At 32.2% G+C, this 20,913-nt stretch overlaps 4 protein-coding genes across 6 annotated transcripts; all 4 read right to left on the bottom strand.

Moving 5' to 3' along the window:
• Positions 1–2,990: 2,990 nt before the first annotated feature.
• Polr3C (RNA polymerase III subunit C) lies at positions 2,991–10,040 on the bottom strand. 2 transcript variants are annotated; one of them, XM_013316306.1, is made up of 11 exons: positions 9,749–10,040; positions 9,449–9,573; positions 8,921–9,050; positions 8,146–8,338; positions 7,566–7,658; positions 6,667–6,843; positions 5,962–6,115; positions 5,319–5,439; positions 4,970–5,041; positions 4,425–4,592; positions 2,991–4,260 (listed from the first exon to the last, which is right to left on the bottom strand). In XM_013316306.1, the coding sequence occupies exons 1-11, from the start codon at positions 9,893–9,895 to the stop codon at positions 4,123–4,125; spliced, it is 1,518 nt and encodes a 505-aa protein (XP_013171760.1). In that variant the 5' UTR covers positions 9,896–10,040; the 3' UTR covers positions 2,991–4,122. The 2 variants fall into 2 exon arrangements, with proteins under 2 accessions (XP_013171760.1, XP_013171759.1); XM_013316305.1 differs by having other exon boundaries at positions 2,994–4,260; positions 8,146–8,341; positions 9,749–10,039.
• Positions 10,041–13,211: 3,171 nt separating this feature from the next.
• LOC106120844 (gastric triacylglycerol lipase) lies at positions 13,212–15,578 on the bottom strand. Its single transcript, XM_013316308.1, has one exon. It carries the CDS (start codon positions 14,811–14,813, stop codon positions 13,290–13,292), a length of 1,524 nt encoding a protein of 507 aa, XP_013171762.1. The 5' UTR covers positions 14,814–15,578; the 3' UTR covers positions 13,212–13,289.
• Positions 15,579–15,939: 361 nt separating this feature from the next.
• LOC106120627 (GDP-D-glucose phosphorylase 1) lies at positions 15,940–19,152 on the bottom strand. 2 transcript variants are annotated; one of them, XM_013315987.1, is made up of 7 exons: positions 18,788–19,152; positions 18,549–18,687; positions 18,163–18,313; positions 17,638–17,740; positions 16,856–17,153; positions 16,378–16,510; positions 15,940–16,291 (listed from the first exon to the last, which is right to left on the bottom strand). In XM_013315987.1, the coding sequence occupies exons 1-6, from the start codon at positions 18,944–18,946 to the stop codon at positions 16,401–16,403; spliced, it is 960 nt and encodes a 319-aa protein (XP_013171441.1). In that variant the 5' UTR covers positions 18,947–19,152; the 3' UTR covers positions 15,940–16,291; positions 16,378–16,400. The 2 variants fall into 2 exon arrangements, with proteins under 2 accessions (XP_013171441.1, XP_013171440.1); XM_013315986.1 differs by having other exon boundaries at positions 16,368–16,510; positions 18,788–19,151.
• Positions 19,153–19,207: 55 nt separating this feature from the next.
• LOC106120662 (uncharacterized) lies at positions 19,208–20,913 on the bottom strand. The gene is made up of 3 exons (XM_013316028.1): positions 20,522–20,913; positions 20,107–20,211; positions 19,208–19,827 (listed from the first exon to the last, which is right to left on the bottom strand). The coding sequence occupies exons 1-3, from the start codon at positions 20,789–20,791 to the stop codon at positions 19,528–19,530; spliced, it is 675 nt and encodes a 224-aa protein (XP_013171482.1). The 5' UTR covers positions 20,792–20,913; the 3' UTR covers positions 19,208–19,527.

The following is a 20,913-nucleotide window of genomic DNA, read 5'->3' as shown; positions in this document are numbered from 1 at the left end:
TAAAGTTAAATGACAAAATAAGTAGTGAAAATAAAAAGAAAAGGATGTGTGTATATTAAATGAATCTTTTTTGCATTGTACATATATTTGGAGAGTTCGCTATAGATGTTTATGATGGGAGCTACTTGTTTAGTTTTGTGATAGGTTACTGCAATAATGTTTTATATTTCTTTTTATTATTAAAAGCAAAATAATGAATTATTCTACGCTTGTAAATGTTAATTAAATTATCGGTGCAACTGGATAACATACCTTATTTTTTTTGCATACGATTTTATAGTAAAGTATTTTTTTCGACGCTATGTAGAAATGAAAGTAGATTTGTGTTCACGTCGAACTTTTTAAAGACTTTTGTGCTCAGAACAAAGTTGAATATGTCAGACTTAAAATGTTTTGCGTGAAAATTTTTGTTGTAACAGAATTCAGTTTAAATAGTGCAATAATTTTTTTTTTATATATAAAACAAAAAATTTAAATGAAAAAGGAAAGTAAGGCGATTATTACGAGGCTCGGAATGTTAAATTTTAGTATTAAATACTTTTAGACAATTATAATGCACTTGACTTATATATTTTTTTAAATATGTAATTTTCGTCAACACAAGTTGCTCCAATATTCACAATCCTGTATTAAATTAGTGATGTGCTGTTTTCAATATAACTATTAAGAAATTAATACAAAATTAAAATAAAACAACTTTTATAAAACATCTAAACTAGCATAATTTTGACTACAAAATACAAAAAAAATAATTATTGACAATCTCATTTTAAAATACTGTAAATTTTGAAAATTTGTAAAAAAATCTATGGTTATTTTGTTTAATAACACAAATATGCCTTACAATGGCACATCACTAATTTTTTCTAGTTTTTGCATTTACTTTTAATTTTTATTTGATACTGTCCATATTTATTGTTTTTAAACATCACAAGGCATAAGCGCTACTCTTAAAAAATATTTAGCTGTAACAATTTATGTATTTATAATTCGGCTTAAGTTTTGATTTATGTTATAAAGATTTTAGCATAACCTAAATATCATAATTCCAAGTACCGATACATGGGTTTTTAAGAAATAAAAGAACAACAATATTTCACAAAATTTTATAAAATCTTACTTATATTTTCATTACAATGTCTGTCAAGTTAAAAAATTTTGTCTTTCACTTTCTATGAACTAGTTTTCTTTTTTTTATAACCAAGAAATTACAGTGTTAGTTGAGGCATATTTCTATTAAACAGGGTACTCACCCTAGTATCGACAACAGAACTCTGTAGGGAAACAATCTGTTTTAATTTTATTTGAAAAGTTTGATTTGTTTTACAAGATTTTTGACATTGGAAACATAACAAACTAGTGTCGGTGCTTTTTGGAAGCATTCCCAATAATAGCAAATCACTTAGAACCCTGCATAAAAGTGAAATATTTTGTGATATAGTACAAATATAATGATTAAAAACTCTTCACTTTGAGAACATCCTGTAGCTCAAGGTCTAATTTTAACAGTATTAGGACAAAAAACTCTGAAATTATTGCATGAGTTAGGGGAATCTGTTATTTTTTTTATTAAAAAAATCTTGCCATTTACAGTTTCGAGAGGTCAATGATGAAATCAGAATATAATATTTGGTACATCGAAACCAGTTTTGTTGACCCTCACTCATGTGTTCCAATGCTGTATGAATGTTTTTTTTTTAATTTAATTTTGATTATATTCCGTTCAGTTGCTGTATGTATGTATTTTGTTAAGTTGTGTAAAAATATCTAGTTTATAAATAAATAATAAAATTTTAAAATTTATTTTGCATGTTTTCTTTTTTGTCGCTTGTCATTTGACACTTTCTGTAAATATAGATGTCGCTTCAAGTATTCTCTAATTGGAATAATGTTTTTATAATCGTAAGGGCTTTGGAAAAGTGGCCTCGGATCGAATGGAATACACAATGAAAGCAGTTTAAATTTTCATTTATTGCGATGAATATCAAATAATATTATTTTTAACAATTTTTTTATCTTTTTTGGAAACTAGTTTCGTCATAACAAATTGTAAAAAAAATATTTATTAACATGTTAATATTTATAATTTTTTAACCCAAAAGAATAAACTTTTAGATTTCTTTATTTATCAAATGGTATTAAATTACATTAAAAATTACAATAACATATTTATTTAAATGTGTTGAAATTTAAATGTTAATATTGCTTATAAATTAATAAATCATCTAATCAATAATTTGTTCAATTCCATTCAATACGAGGTCTTACATATAGTCAGAATGAACCTTACACAGTTGGAGTGTGTGTGTGGTGATGCTAGGCCGGGATAGTTCCATGTCTTCATTGGATTTTAATATATTTCCATAGCGATAGATTACTTAATCAGTTAATGTGGTAATAGCGTGTAAAAATGTCATATGATGTCAGCCATTTCGGATATTGTTAATTTTTTTTTATTTTACATTGTTTCTTGTATTAATACTTTTTTTTAATATAAAGTTACCAAAATAGACTTATTTTGAGTATTATTAAGTATTTACATTATACATTTGATTACATAATATACTTATTATATGTTGTAGTTTATCAAATTACAAATTTATACACTTGTAAGTCAAATTTTTGTTTCTGCAATTTATGAACGACATACATTTATATTTTAATAAATATGACAAAATGGCTACTCGTATGACATGGGCAGTTCGGAGTGTAAATATCAAGAAGTATTTAGGCAAAATATAGCGTTAAAATATTACATAGCTTGAAGTGGATATGTACACCGTTGTATGTATGGAAAAAGTTAGCATTTTTTAAAACATAAAGTACTGAATAAATTGGCAGTTGTTAATAAATATGATTTAATTAAAGAATTAAACAAAGAGAGTTAATAAAAAATATATTGGAAAATTTATGTATTTTACAATTATAAAAAACTTATAACGTTTAACATATTTTAATACAGATTAAATAACGTTATTAATGACGTTAGTTTAGTAAACATTTCTTTAAACTATTTCCAGAATTTATAATTCAAAATTTAAGTAAAATTTGGCATAAACAGGGCCTTATTTGATATAGAACATTCTTCCATAAATATAGTTTATTTTAAATACAAAAAACATTTTATATTCAGGAATTTTTAAGTTTTAAACATAGTTATATAACATATAGATGGGGTGTGTCATTAAAGTTTGACATCCAATCTAGAGTTACGTATCTAGAGTTGATATTCACTAACAAAATTATTTAACAGAAGATCTCCGAAGATTTTTTCAGCATGTGTTCTGCGGGGCTAAACAAAATGCATTCGCTCCAAAGCAATTCTATGACGAACTTCGAAAATTAATAGAACTGACAATAACTTTGTCTAACCCCGCTGGATTCTCTCTATGTATAGGTTATATATCTATGATTATTAGTTTAAATTATAGATTGAATGACAACATACAACGGTATTTATGATGTAATAAAATAATATTAGGTGTCTGTATAACAGGTGTTTTATCTACGTACCATACATAATCTATATAATTGTTAATATTAAATTATAAACATGTTGATCACTTACCAGTTAGATGGATCGTCGAGTTTCGAGTCGTCGAAGTCATTTATGTATTGGAGGTAGTTTCGCTTTCGTCTGCATGACATCGGAATGTTTTGTATGTGACACTAATAGGTTGTACATTGTTTGAACGAATATGTTTCGATGGGGTCAAATAAAATTTTAAGAATGTATAACGTATTTTTATTTTCACTTCCCTAAAAAATCACTTTTTCTAAACACTTTTATGGACTTGACACTTCACTGTTCACTTTATAATGATTTTCCAAAACACTTTTTTGAAACTTATTCATAAAAATTATAACACTTTCACTTTCATAGCTTTCTAGCTATCACCTGCGACTTCGATCGCGCGTTTGAAAAAAAACTTAGTAGCCTGTGTTCTTCCAGATTATGTTCTACATCTATGCCAAATTTCAGCAAGATCCAAATATTAGCATTTATATTATTAGTAAGGTATCAGGGATATCAAATAATTTATCTCCTCGGAACATTGTAAGAGTCGCTGAGACTCACAGCACAGATGATCTTCAGTTATCACAGAGATTTGTGGATAGTTTTCAATGTGGGTACATGAAGTACCAATTGAGTATAAATAGGTTCTTGTCTAGAGCGAGCTGCGCAGCGCTCAGCTGCTTGAGGCGCGCCTCCACGTCTTTCAACGTGGACAGCTCCGGAGGCGTCAGAGTCTCCTCCACCTGCACACAGCAATAATAAACGTAGAAATAATAACTATTGTTATATGAGACTAGCCTAGCGATAATGAATATTACTAATTATTGCATTTGGTAAACAGTCATGTTAGTGGTAAATGAGTAAGAAGCAGGTAGGGTAGGGGAGGCGAGATGAGGGTAGTACTGACGTCATCGATATGTTGCTGCGGCTCCCCGCGCACGCGCATGGTGTGCACGATGGTGCGCACGCGCCGCTGTTTGTCCAGCAGGCGGGCGTGAGCTGCGCGCGTGTGCTGAGCGCGCCGCAGCGTGTTGTGCAGCGCGCGGTAACACATCTCACGCAGACTCTGCGCCACCTGACACCAGACAACACAATTACATTAAAACATGACTAGACCGACAAAGCTATAGGAACCGGTGGGCATAAGTCAAAGTTAATTACATTAGCTCACTAACGCCCCTGTGTCAATGTCAAAATATAACATTTTTGTCACCTGATTCTAAGTGATGATGTCGAAAGATGGTACGCTAGCTTTGTAAAGTCCTCTTTGTACTGTAGCAGTCATGTCATTTTTTTCTTTTATATTATATTCTATGTCTAACGAGTTTTATATATTGCAACCGAACCAACCGCGACACTAGCGCCTCTCATGGATTCATATATTCTTGTTTGACTATACAATTCAAAGTTTTGGGAACTGTTGATACAAAATTTAAATAAATATGTACTTACATCGTGTAATTTAATATGATACAAGTAAACAGCTTTGGCCATCGCGCCGGAGGACGCCGCCTTGCGCATCGGCTGAAAAGTATTAATAACTTTTTTATTTTGCATAAATCATAGCTTAATATATAATATACAATTTTTTTTCTTAGATTACTTTGTATCTTCATTGTCACAACATAGTACTAGATATCGCCCGCGACTCCGTCCACGCTGAATTAAAAAAAAAATAATAACTAGCCTTTGCGTTATACCAGGCTATGTTCTAAATCTGTGTCAAATTTAATCAAGAGCTATTCCGGAAATATCCATCCATCTAAACTTTCGTATCGATAATATTAGTAAGATAACTGACCTGTATACTAATAAAATGTTCCTCTAGAAGTTTGTATGTTAGCTCCTTGCACTCCTTGTTAGGTAACATCGCGTGCTTCTGTATGTCATCTTCCTCTATGTATTTCTTTGCGCGAATTAATCTGTAATTTAGAGATAAAATTAAATAATAGGAAATACAAAAACAGTATACTAACACGTTTAGTACTACGGGCTTATTAGCCTGGCAAGTTCACATCCATACGAAAACAACGGCATGGAATGTGTTAATGTTATAATATATTTTTTTCTAAATCCCAAGAATAAAATTGTTTTATTAATTTTGACATAATTTCCAGATGTGTAACTTTAAAGTCTAACATTTAAATACGCCTTAAAAGTTTAATATTTAGTCCACTAGATGGCGCTTTTTTCAATTTTCAACTGCAGTTATTTATTATTTACTTATCATTTAATTTATATGTAAAAATATATAAAAGGGTACATAAGTAAGCCTAGAAAGAATTTGTTACTAGTACAATCATGTCATCAACTTAGTGTTAAAATTTGTACAGCGCCCTCTATCGGACGTAAAATACACCAAAATTCTCATACTAATTATGACATAATTAACGATAATTAGTGTTGTCACAAATATTCAGTTCGTGTAAGTAGTTGATGATGACCTGAATATCCTGGCAGCTTTGGAGCCGAGCCTCTCAGTGACGGTGTGGTCGAGTGCGGCCAGCAGCAGCTGTGTGGCGGCGTCTCTGCCGCGCACCACGTACTGTCCGCCGCCTGCCTCGCCCACGCGCACCAGGAAACCCGCGCCGTTCTCCTCTAGTTACACATGCTAATAGTGGGTTTACACTGACAATACAATTGTACAAAAACATTGACAGAGAAGGCCAATAGCATAGCCAGCTGATAACCTAGGTTAGATAAGCAGGGCAGTTGAAAAAATCATAATTCCAAAAGTAATTAAGTAAGCAAGTATTTTTCGATTATCTTTTCCTCCATTAAATCCACTTCCCTTTCCTTTCCTAATAAGAAAAGGGTGGAAAGGTAATTGGACCAAAATTAGGTGTCTGGTACGCAGAATTACTTCTACTTGAGGCCTGTCTTCTGTGTGTTTTGGATATTGCACCGACGAGGCTCAGTCATGTTGTTGACGTCTAAAGCGGGTAAATTATATCATTACTAGCTGTCGCCCGCGTCTCCGTCCGCGGAAAATTAAAAAAGCATTATTTGTAGCCTATGTGTTCTTCTAGACTATGTTCTATATGAATGCCAAATTTCATCGAGATCCGTTCACCCATTTTAAAGATACATTCAAACATCCATCCATCTAAACATTAGCATTTTAGTAAGATTAGTTTGTGATAATTTACCTAGTACTCTGAGATAGTGGTCCATGTACTGTTGCAGCAGGTTGCGGTCGCAGTCAGTGCGGTCAGCGCGGTCCACAGCATCTCGCAGGTCCAGGACTGGCGTGGGGTTTGACTCTGCTGCCCACTCCGCTGATGTCAGGTACATATTTTGCAGCAGGAGATGCATCAATTCACCCGCTGATAGACAAATCCATTTTATTACTTGCAAACTGCAACTTCAATTAAATGCAATGCTATTAAAAATACATAAACAATAAACTTTGGTATCTAAATTATCATTAGTTATTTTGGAACTTAAAAAAGTTATTGTGCCCAGTTTAAAATTTTAGTATATTATGATATATTTTTTAAATATGTAGTCAATGGAGCGTAAGACAAGGATTTTGGATCATCCTCTCATCCAGATCAATTAAGCAGTTTTGGCGTTACCTACTATATATCCATCCATCCAAACAATCGCATTTATAATATTAATCATTCATCATCATCAGCTCACTATATGTACCCACCGAGGGGCTCGGAGCCTACCCTAAGTTAAGGGTGATTAGGCTTAGAGATTAGTCAACCACACTGGCACAGTTCGGGTTGGTTGACTTCACACATATATTTGAATTTGATCTCAGATATGTGCAGGTTGCATCACGATGTTTTTCTTCACCGTAAGAACGTCGGATAAATGTACATATGTAAATCGGAAATCGAAAAACACATTGGTACATGTCGGGATTCGAACCCAGGACCTGCAGATTGCAAATCAAGTGCCTCTAATTTACCACACATCTGTGTGGGAACCATGACAACTTTTCTATTTAATTACTTTGTCAAAGCCAAAGAATATTTCTGTGTAATAAGCAAGAAGTTAATCGTAATATTTTGGGTGGAATAACTTCGAATCTTACCATTCTCATCAATCCTGCGAGTGATGGCTTTCACCATAATATCATCTCTGAAGTCCTGGTGGAATCTATCGAAGTTTACTTTCCAGTAAATATCTGCGGAGAGATTCACATCATTAATTAAAAAAAAATTATAAACATTTATCAAGTAACCAAACTTCACCATTTGTTTCTCCTGCAATATTAATACTGTAATAATTTCAAAATGCAATAAAAAATCTTTATTATTTCAAAAAATGCACATTTAAAAAGAGTTATGTATTCAAATAGTCATAAATAAATACCGCAGCAAAAGATAGAATTTAGATAGAATTTATCTTGCATCAATTAAAGGTAGACAATGCATATGCAATTGCATAAGTCTTTGGGCAAAGGTTGCTTCGCTACAGCAGCAATTTTAGGTGGCCGCTTGCTTCTTGCCACCTTATGATATAAAAATAAATTCCATCTTCATACGTTCACGCGTTTCTGAGAAAATAGGTCTAGAGGGAAAGATAGATGGACAACTAAGTGATCCTATAAGCGTTCTGTTTTTTTTTCTTACAAGTTACGGAACCCTAAAGAAAAAAATAATTAGACTTACTATCACTAACATCAGCTAATGTATCCGTTGCTATAGCCTGGGCTAGCTGTCTGATATCAATATCTGGGACTATGGTAGCCACAGGTTCCAGTGAAGGTACCTCACTTTTGTCAGCTACTGGTGCTTGTTGAATATATCTAGCTGTTGCTATACTGATAAAAACGTCTCGTAGCTTTACTAATGTTATGTTCTTTTTCTGGAATTAAATCACAAAGCAATTTATAATTTAATATGTATACACTAGCTATGTTCTTCTAGACTATGCACTGTATGTATGTTCATCTGTGTCAAATTTCAGCAAAATTCAAGCAGCCGTTCTGGAGATACCTTCTAACAAACTTCTGCATTTTCAATATTAGTAAGATTTATAAAATTTCGGAAAGTTGTATATGCGTTTGATGTCAAAAATATGTAGTCATCCATCCACAAGGATAGTCCCGAATCATATGCTTCAATCATAAACTCATACTACTAATGAAAATCATGCTAATATTATAAATGAGAATGTTTAGATGGATGGATGTTTGTTTCAAGGTATCTCCGGAACAGTTCAATGGATCTTGATGAAATTTGGCATAAATGTAGAACATAGTCTGAAAGAACACATATGCTACTATTAAGTTTTTTTTAACTCCGCGCAGACAGACAGCTTGTTTATACATAATTTTTAAAAATTGGAAGCATACACGGGTGTCTAAAGTTTTGTAAGTGTAAAAAACATAAAACACATTTGATATTGAATACTTTTTTACAAACTATGATGTGTTTTTTTTACCTTGTCATCTTTATATTTAGCAGCAACAGTGACCAACAAAAAACTTGCTGTACATGATGCTTGCTGCAAGAGTTCCTCTACTAATATTTCAGCTTCCGAACCAAACTTTGTCTTGATCTGCAGGAGATATCTAAAAAAAAAATTAAAGCACACTACTGTCAATCAAGAATATGAAATGGTATATTAATTTTTAAAACAGGTCCATTGGTTTATGCTACAATGATATATAATTTATATATGTACATTTATCTAATGTTCTTATGGTGATAGAAAACATTGTGATCAACCTGCCCATATCAGCAAAGAAATTCAAATCTCTGTGAAATCAACCAACTCGCACTTGGCTAGCATGGTTGAATATGGCCTTGTCACCTCTAACTTAGGGTAGGCTCAAAGCCCCTCAGTCGGAACGTATAGTGAGCTGATGATGATGAGTTAAAAATATGACTAAGAAATCTTGCTCCCACAGTACCATTGGTACTCGAAAAAATAGTACTCTTCAGAGTAAATACTAAGATAAATACAAACCTTGGATATCTGATGAGAAGCAGCACATTGTCAGGGTTCAGCTTGTAATCAGCAACCACTTCATTAAAGGATGGCTCAAATGATACCAAATCAAACTTTACTAATGTACGTAAACTGTCAACTACCTACAAAAAGTATTAAAGTTAAATGTTCATTTTTTATATTTGGCATACGGTTTTTGTTTAAATTGCATTGGTGCAACATAAGATTTTTTGACTTTCACTATGAATGGTAGGTAAGTCTCATCTTTGAACGGAATTCGTTCTTTTACAGTAACATATATTAATTATAATTTGATACCTGTTTACGTGGTAATCCGGTAGTCTTTACAATCATAGGAATTGGCTTAGTACCATAAATAAACAAATCATGTCCAACTTTTTGCACAATTTCACCAAAATATTGGTGCAAAATCTCTGAAACCACTCGTCCTAATTGGTGCGACATGATGCATGGTAAACAGCGAGATTTATTTATTCCTTATTCCTATTCCTTCATTTGCCCTTTTTGTTTAGTTTAAATTAATTTACGTAACTCATAATAGTTGAGACCCATATTCTATTAAAAAATACAGGTTAGCACATGTCGGTGTTTACAAAATCAAAATTCAAAGACAAACGTCAACGTCATTATTATTGTCAAATGGCACAGAATATAAAATGAGAGTGAATTAATCTTTAAACAATTTGTGTCTTTTTTTTAAATCATCACAAACTTTGAAATATACTTTAAAATCGATTATCCAACTTATATTAGTCTTTGCCCGCGACTTCTTTGGCGCGGAATTAAAAGAAGATTCTAGTTTAATACATAAGATATTACTATATAGCTTATGTTACTCAGTAATATAATTTTTAATCGTTCGTTCTTTCCATTAATGGTCACACAAAAAATACTTCTTCATTATAATGTTAACATAGATATAGCCAAATACAATGCTTTGGGTATAAATAAGAATATTTGTATAGAAAACTAATTTCTGTAACATGATACATAAAATGAATACCGTGAATTGCAACCTATATAGAGGTTTCAAGTTACTAAATAAACGTATTGTACTAAGTATTCGTCATACATGTGTGATTTAATATCACTTAACAGATACAATTACTATTGAGGGGATTCTTAGAGAACTTATTTAGTTAGGTGCCCTACCTTCTAAGTGAATTTGTAACAAATTTGAAATATACAGAAATATAACGGATGTTTGATTGCGTGTCTCGTTTAGTTGAAACTTGGAAACGTTTAAAATTAGAATACATAAACATGATCATCACATCTCTCACAGACTATTTTAATATTGGAAGTAAAAAGAACTTGGTACTTTTATCCATGTTGTTGTTATAGATACAAAAGGTAAGATAGATCTTCGACCGTTATTTTAATTGGAAATACATCATCATTACGCCATCTCACGTCAACGTATAAACAAAATTTGTTTATCAAATTGCACCATTCAATTCGTAAGAATGACCTAATTGTTCGGTTACTTTTGTACTCAATTAAACAGCTCAAATATAATCGGTTAAAATATTTTCTTAAAGTAAAGAGCGACCACGAGTTTTATCAGAAATGACATAAAAAACATGATAAGACAGCTATAGTGCAAAGACCTTATAATACTTTTTTGACATTGTCTGGAGGGCGCCAGTAATTATCGTAATTTAGTTTGATTTATATTTACAGGGTAAGAGAACTTTGTCGGTCTACAACCTGGAAGTCATAAAACACTGAAATAGAATACTAAACGTACAGTATTTGGTTCGAATCCACACTTAGATAATGGGCCAACCAACACACACGCTGATTTAAGTAAAAATAATTATTACAACTAAAAGGAGGAAATAGAAAATGCTTACATATAAATACCTTCCTTTTATGACTGTAGGGGCAATTTATTTGGCCAGCTATGTCTTTGGGATCATTATCATGTTTGCTAATGATGGTTTTCATTAATTTCGGTACGTCATTAAGCTTCTGACCGATAAGGTATATTTCTATTTTAAGTAAGAGTAGTAAACGAGTGTAAAATGTGCTTACGTGCTTAGACGAAATATTTTACTATCAAAGGAATGTAAGGAACAGATAATAATGGCGTACGTGAGAATTAAACGACGTATAGTCCAAAACCATGGCCGTATTCAGCTTTATACAGTGTTACATATGGTTAGATGTTTTTTTTTGACAGATGTCAAACTTTTTATGTAGGTATTTCGGTAGTAAATGTTATATAAGATTATACGATAAAAAGAATTTGTCATTTCCGGGATTACTCATTGTTTGTTTATTTAATTCAAGGGTCAAATAAGTTGTCACTATCGTCGCAAAAATAGGCAATATCAATGTGTATGTAAACATCAGTGGCCGGAACAATTGTGAATCATCACACATTTAATATAAGAATAAGGTGACCAATAAGCAGCCAGGATATTTTTTGGACAGTCATAGGATATTAACAAGTCTACCTTCTTATAAACGTTTGGTTATTAAAAACTTATCGTCATAGCACAAAAAAATAGAAGGCTAATTCTGTGCAACATTATTTAATAAAATTGGCTTGGCATTTACATATCTGACTAACGTAAGCAATGAAAAAGTATTTTCTTTTTATAATTTGGGTTATTGAAAATAACGAGACTATCCGTATATAAAATGTAATATGTAACATTGTTATAAATTATAAATATGATGATACAAACAATTTAATGATTGACAATAACATCGGGGGCATGAAGTTCAAATGAGTCATTGCAGTTTGCTTATAATATGTCTGTTTTAACTTATTGACTCATAAGTCGACTAATATATCGTAAATCGACGATAATTAATGTAAGTAGAATATTTTTGGATTTAGAAATTGATATATTATTTCGGAAAGAGTTACAATATTATAGTCGTGAATTGAACGCAAGCTATTTTTTATGAGAAATTTATTTATCTAGGGTTGCTGCTGGTATTTCCACTTTTAGTCTAAACGTAGTAAAAAATTTTTTTTGATATTCTGTAAATTTCGGCTAGGTTTAATTTTAATTTATCACTTATCTCAAACGGTTAATTCACACAAGACTTCGTTGACGTGCTTTGCTTTTTGTTTTCATAAAATCAATATATACCTAACCTCGAAATTGTAACCTTTTAAAGTTATTTTACTTGTAGTAATATTGACTTTCAAGGTTACCCTATAGTGGAAGATTGTTTTCTATACATATAATATTAATTGTAGTGTATGTATGTATATCGAGAAAAAAAAATCGTAAACACGTTTTTACGTTGCGGATAACGAAAAACCGATTTTAAAATATAATAGGCTACTTTTTTAAATTCTGCGCTGAAATCGTGGGCGACCACTAGTTTACGAACAAAGTTGGTACGTCGCAGGTTAATACAGGGACAAACCGGTTCATTTAATTGTACGTTTAAATGAGTATATGCTGCTTTGTTTTAATATATAATCTGTATGCATTTTAAATAAACATTACAATTTATCGCGGATCGTATAAGTCGTAGAGAAATAATTTACAAAACTATATTAAATTATCTAATCATATAAGTTCGGTGGCTTGGTGTTGTTTTTGACGAAAAAATTAGGAGTATTTTAAATAATCTTTGACGAACATTTTTTTTTAATTTATGTTGTAAACAATAAAAAAAAGCTATATCACAGTTATTCATATTTTATTGAAGCGTCAACAATAACTATACCTACAAATGATTAAAACACAATTAAGAGTATTTCACAGTACAATATCTTATTAAAAATAATTACATTACAAGTATATTATTTTAAGTTAGAGCCCAAAAAAGATAAATAATTTAACTGACGGAGACTTAAAATTATTCTTTAGTTAATTTCGTTACTACTCACTAAATCAACATTCGATGTAACGATACCATCGTCGAGTAATTGTAGCAATTTATTGTAAAGTAATTTAGGCGCATCTATAGCCCAAAGGAAATCTATATGGTTAAAGTCTTTATAAGGCACTACGTAACGTTCCAATGGATTTTTAAGACGAACATATAACTTGTTCACGTCTTCTGCACCAGCTAGCCAATCGTTGTCTGCACTTAGCAATGCTATCGGTAGAGTTATTCTAGATAGATTATATTCTGGTGGTGTCGGCATTCCATACGTCACGAAATTAACTTCCGGACCGTAATCAAACTGCTGGAATCGGCCAGCATTTCGTATTTCTTGAGCGTAATGCACCAACGTCTTCGTAGACGCGCCCGCCGGGACATGACCCAAAATCAAAGGTAGCAGAGTTTTGTTAAACTGCTTATCGTCGTGTCCGCATAGAACGAACATTGAGTTTTCGCATATGGCCTCCTCGTAATGATTTATTTCACACGCGTGCTTTGACAACCACCTCAACACTGCGTTATGGGGCAAAAATTCATTAGCGCCGAGAAGTTTCATCAAATAGGCTATGTTATCACTGAATTTCGCCAACAATCGTATCGGACTACGGACATGGGACATGTAGGCCACCGGAGCGAGTGCGTATCCTGCTCTTAAAACTTTATTATATTGAGTTTTCGTCGATAGTAAAGCGAACAGCACCGTCGTACCCATAGAATGACCGATGTAATTTATCTTCACATCCCATCCCTTATTCTGCATGATGTAATCGATTATGGCCGGCAAATCGTATTGACTAATTTCGTGGAATGTAAAGTTCCAAAAGGAATAAGTGTCGATTTTTTTGGATACGTGGGCTTTGGAGTAAGTGTTACCTCTGGCATTAGCTAGCCACACGTCATACCCTGCATCGGAGAGGATAAAAGCGAGCGCTTTATTCGGGCCAGTCACGACCCAGTCCGCTGAACTACCGAGCAGACCATGGTGTAGAAGTACTGTTTTTCTGTACGGACGAAGGTCGGTTGTATTTCTGGTATGCGGTATCCTGTGCATGGTCAGTATGTAGCCATCTTCCGTAACGATAGTATGAGACTCTGATTGGTAGCCGTAGAACGCGATGAGTTGCGGTGTGGTCATTTCTATCGTGGGATCGTCTTTGGAACAGGGATACTTGTGGACTTCTGGAGCGATCGAGTCGAACACCATGTAATCTTTCGCTTGTGCATCTTCTATATAGTCTTTAAACTTCCTTTTAAATCTCGAAGAACTATCCTCATCTTCGGATTCCTGACGTTGCAAACCTAAATATGATGTGATTTTATTCCGTACGTTATCGATGTAGAATTGTTTTATGTTTCGACCTTTTTCTTTGACATAATCCTTGATGAGTGATGTCTCTTTTCTGATGGTCGTTACTAGATTCTGCGGGAACCAGTTTTGTGAGCACTCGCTTGTTTGTATAATTACGATCAATATAAACAAAGCTATAGGTACTAGCTTCATGTCGTGTGCGACCGCGCCGAGCGCTCCCCGACTACTGAACTGAATTATGAGGGAGCACAAACGCGTCCCCGCGCCTTGGGTCAAGGGTACGCTTAGTTTTATCAGATTGGTCCGTGTTTTGCGTATTATTTATAAACAATGACGTGTTGGCCGTTTTATTATTTCATTGTATTACTCCGAAACCTCTACTTACACTTCCTTAAGACTTTACTTTTTAATATTTATATTTTCTCTATGATAACTCATATATTAAAAAATACGAGTAACAGAATCAAAGGCAGTAAAGTGAATACTGTTGAATCCCTTCACTGTACCTCATAACGTATACCTCGACTATCTTTCTGCATCCTTATATTTTTTATATACCGCCTATGGCTACCCTGCCAAAGTAGTCTTATCGCAGTTCGTGTCGTCCGGACTTTGGTACATAGGGCCCTTTGTACACCAAGCAACGCAAAATATCAAAATCCGGCGATTGCAGTCGCTAAGCGACCTATGCAACGACGTCGTAAAGGTTCGTACACAGCACGCGTTGACTACACTTATACCTGTCATTGTCTAATACAGTCGCTCTCAACCTGTTTGTCAAGATCGTTGTGAGAAAAATCGTTGCAATTTTCAAGATTGTGAAGCTACCTGTACTGACCGAAAACTCGCGTCGGCGATTCAGCGTATACCGAGCACGCGCAATGCGATTCTCGCAACGCAACTATACAATATTAGTTTCTACGATTTGCAACGCTTTGTGTATACAAAACCTAAATGTACGTTTAATAACTTTACATTGTTTATTAGTTTTGCATGATTTTAATGGAAATAATGTGGAACAATCTTTACAATACTATTTAAATGTTTTTGCAAATTGGATTTTTTTTACCACTTTACTAGCTATTATGTTTTATTATTTAAGTTTTACAAATATAAATTAAGGGATTTAAAATAAAAAGATTTTTCCTAATACGATCATAATTTTTATTAAAATTATTTTACTTAGTAGTATTATAATATAGCTGTCGCACGCGACTCCGTCCGCGCAGAATTAAAAAAAAATCTTAATTAGTAGCCTATGTGTTCCTCCAGATCATGTTCTACATCTATGTCAAATTTCATAATTATCGGTTGAGCCGTTCCGGAGATATCTTCAAACAAACAAACAACCATCCATCCATCCAAACATTTGCATTTATAATATATGTAGAAAGTAAGATAATAACCTCGGTTCATCTTTCACTAACATAAGTTACTTCTCGCAACATCGTCTTTTCCTTAGGGATTCAGCTAAATTTTATTAACCATATATCTTGTGTCACTTTGACAGCTGGACTGACTGAAATAAATTCATATTCTGACTTGACATGACTTAAAGTCCTATGGGCCCTGCGTTTGGTCTCGGGCCATGTCAGCCCTATTGCTTTCATGTCGGCATCTACTGACGGCCACGTCTTCTTGTTCCCAGCGGGATCCACTCCAGAGCCTCCCTGGGAATATGACTGGAATTCATATTCTGCCTATATACAAAATAATACTTATGGAGTTCCGGAACTAATCCCCTACTTGTATATACTAGCATCTCATCTGCATACAATATTAATATAACTGTTTGATATCTTCACAAAGATCATGAAATCTGTTATATTTCCATTTTCTTAATTCATCTTCTAACTCCTCAGTGGTAAGTTTCTCAAAAGATTCAGCATCTGAAAATAATTTACAAAATCATAGGATTTTATTCATTTAAATATCATATGTACTTTTTTTATATCTTAAAATTAAAAAGCTACTTTGATGAATGTTGTTTAAAATAATTTTAAAAATAGATTACATAGCTGTCGTCCGCGCGAAATTAAAAACAAAATTTATAAGTGGCCTATGTGTCTTTCCAGATTGTTTAACATTTTTGCCAAATTTCAATAAAGATCTGTTGAGCCGTTCCAAAGTAGTGTAGTGTAGTAATTAAAAAAAAAAACCTTCTAACAAATTGATACATCAAAATTTTCGTAAGATATATGAAAGCAACTAAACTAACAAGTCATCAAACTTACCATAAACCGGAAACCATCCACTTAATTCACAAACAGCAACATTAAATGCTGCAAGCTGTTTTGCTCCAGAACTACTCTTCCTCGGCCAGACAATTACCCTCACCACATCACTATCTCCTACCACACTTTGACCTCTCGTTATAAATATATTATGTGCTATAGCCTTCTTCAATAACACATCAATTAGTTTATATATGTAATCAGAAGGGTCATTTATTTGTTGTGTCACTTCAAAACAGAAACCCGGTACTGGATAATCATCAAGAATGTAGACTGGACCTTTCAAATGTTTACATTTCTGAAAATAAAACAAGATTTAATTTCTAAATAATCGTTGCCCGCGACTCCAGTGCGCATAGAATTAAAAAAAAACTTAATTAGTAGCCTATATGTTCTTTCAAGACTATGTTCTACATATATGCCAAATTTCATCAAAATCCATTGAGTTGTTCCAGAGGTACCTTTGAACAAACATCCATCCATCCATCTAAACAATCGCATTTATATTATTAGTAAGAAGTAAGATACTAGTCATGTTCTGCACATTTAAAAGATGACTAGGTAGTTGAGCTTTAGGGATTTTCAAATCATGATATTAATATTTTTATATATTTTGGTAGCCCAAGGACATTTCCCTGAATTCCACTATGCCTCGCTACACCTTAAATTGTGTTCTATGCAGCTAGTCATGCAAAGTTAAGAGCAATCAAGATATCTGTCAACATTTATATTTATTTTTTAATAGAAAACCTCATTCTGATTGCATTATTTTATCTACTTACCACTGTTTCAACTGGCAGAATGTTTTTCTCTACAAAAATATGATAATGTAAGTGATTCACAGATGCTAAACCACATAGACTATTAAATCCAATCCTTATATTGCTGTAAATAAAATATTAAATAAACATATAGTATATTCTGATAACTGTCATCATATTTATAACTATCTTAGGTTAATATTATAAAGAGAATAGATTTCATTGTTTCTTTGTTTGAATCGAATAGGCTCCGAAACTATTAAACTATAATACTTTGACTTTGGGAAGTTACACCATATTCAGTTGACATAGGCTATATCTTACTAATATTATAAATGTGAATGTTTGAAGATATCTCTGGATGAAGGGATCTTTATGAAACTTGACAATATTTAGAACATAATTTAGAAGAACTCATAGGCTATTTATTAACTTTTTTTATATTTCCTTGCAAAAAACTGGTGGGCAACTGCTAATATTAAATGAACATGTATTTACTCTATAATTTATATATCTCCATAAAAAACAGTTACTTATATTACTTACCTATTTGGAACACACAACATAATTCGTAGTACCAACTGTAAACTATCTTTGGTTAGAATTTGAGGTAGGCATTTGTACATTGACGGACACAAAAGAGAATGATAGTGTGATATTGGACTAACATTTACTAATACAACATGTTTGTCTACATCTGGAAAAGAAAAGAAAAAGTTGTGAGGACTAAAATCAAGAGAAACTTTTATTTAGTCTAAATTAATCCAAAATGAAGTTAAATTCTTTCAATAGAATGTCTATGTGAAAAGTTTTAATTAATAAATAATTGTTTCAGTTCTATGGATATTTAATTTGTTTATTACAACTTATTTGAGTATTTTTTACAAAATATATTATTGTAGTAGAGTTAAAAAGCGTTATTTATACCTCACCATTATCATCACTGACAATTATAAACATAGTTTCTTCTTTTGATGCTTTGGTAAAATTAAACTTATTCTCATCAAAGGGTTGACATATATTATCTATTTGCTCTGGTATTCGTCTGTTCATACTTCTGTCTGGATTAAGCTGCAATTTTGAAATGGTTATATTCATCTTTTTTTAGGCACAGTGCATCAATATCAATCAATAATTTAAATCGTGAAATTTAAGGCATTATAAAACTCACCTGCAATAAATATTTTTCATTTACAATCCTTTCTCGTAAATTCTCCACTTTATAACGAAATACATCTTTTACGACGTGAATTTTGTCCCAAGTTGATTTGTATAGGTGTAAAAAATCAGTGTTAATATTGCGCCCTAATTTTATTACAGGTATAGACATTTTTATATCTTTACTTTTTCATAAATTAAATACTACGTAATGTTTCCGTCTTCGCTTTTTCTCATTTTCTCACCACTCAGCACAGCATTTACAAACTTTTTTTTTATTTCAGTTCGGTTCTGTCACTGTCTTCCAACTGTCAGCTGTCATTTCAATATTATATGGCAACTATTTTTTTTATTTTCCCAATTACAAACATAGTTTGTTAAATGTTTTAACACATGTAAGGACAAATAAGTAAATATTTAAAACCATCAATGTTTTTACCACTAATTTAAATATTCTAAAAAATATGTTTTTTAGAACATTAAGGTGATAAGAAGCTATACTGAAGAACATCTTTGTATTCATATTTAGTTAAATGCAATTAATATCTAGAATTTGAAGACTAACCGCATTTGAAAAATTGTGACTATGCCCTGGTTTTATTAAATGAAGATTATATTTTCAGACTCTTTGTATTTAAATTTGTGTTTTTTAATTATAACATCTTAATAAGTTTCAGATTTGAATATTTATTGAATAGTGATGATTCATGCAGTGGATATAGTCCATAATGTATATTTTTAATCCAAATACATTCACAATTCATTTTTAAAATTATTTGGATTTAATAAATTCTGTTCATCATACAATAACAGAATTTCACTAATTTTCACTACAGCTTTACCCGCATCATATGAATCCATTTCTGATAATCTCTTCGACACTATTTGACCAACCTCACCATGTTTATTCTTATCAAGACCAAAGGGATCATTTTGCATTTTTTTGAATATGTTTACAAGATTTTCAGCAATTGCTTTACAATTTGTATCTACAAAAGTATCTTCTGTTGTATTATCATCACTATTGTATTGATTATGTATTAATGATGAATCCTAAAAAAATAAATTATGCTATAATATCTAAATCTAGCTGTGCAAAGGTGTTATAATCTCTAATACTCATACATCAAAAACAATCTTACTAATAATCTAAATGTCATTGTTTTGATGGATGGATGGATATTTGTTTGAAGGTATCTCCAGAATGGTTGAACGGATCTTGATTCAATTTTGCATAGCTGTAGAACAAAGTTGAGAAGGACACTTAGGCTACTATTTTTTTATACCACACTGGCGAAGTTGAAGAGATATGTAGAGAATATTTGGACTTACCTTTTCGTCTGATTTGTTTAAGTTTAGAGAAGAATCTTTGATTGTTCGGTTAACTTTCATTAAAAATTGGCAAGGTCCCCATAGGTGCCAATTTATCTTATATTCCTAGATAAAGTTAAATATACATTGAGTAACACTTCAGTAGGTATGTTGAGCAAAAAATATGCTTGATGTGCCAACTCAAATGCCACATACAATAATATAAATATAATGAACAGAAAGTACTTAGGGTTTCCACTGTTGGAACATGTATAAATCATATTGATATTTTTTTTTTCATTATCTTAAAATAAACCAACAAAGATTTTAATACAAGAATTATGGCAGTGGTGTTAGCGAGTGGAAGTTTACATTTATTTTGTTGAAATTTACCTTGATTAATGAACTAAAATAACTGATATCACTGATTACGGACCTCACCGTTTGCGCGGCTTGCTTTAAATTTTCTCAAATAGTTTGCGAAGGTTGATCTGATATTAGTCCATCGGTTTTTCACAGCTTGTCCAGTAAATTTATTACCATATAGTGTTGCAAATTCCGCGTAGGTTTGATCTTTGTGTTCGACTGACGTATATTTTGGATGTTTTGGGTTCCAAACGTTTGGATTGTTTTTAATAAAGTACACCAATTTCAAGTTCATTTTTCGGGTCCAAAATACTTTTTCTTTTGCGAACTCCGATATCATTGTGAATGCATGAATGATATATACTTATAAAAGATTCTAAGTTTGTTTGCTATGTTGTAACTTTAATTGTAATAATAGCGGTTTTTTAGATTATAATAAAATAAACAAAAACTTAACCAAAC

The sequence above is a fragment of the Papilio xuthus genome, unplaced genomic scaffold (assembly GCF_000836235.2).
Source record: "Papilio xuthus unplaced genomic scaffold, Pxut_1.1 DF826949.1, whole genome shotgun sequence".
Lineage (NCBI taxonomy): Eukaryota > Metazoa > Arthropoda > Insecta > Lepidoptera > Papilionidae > Papilio > Papilio xuthus.
This window is presented reverse-complemented; position numbering and strand designations above follow the sequence as displayed.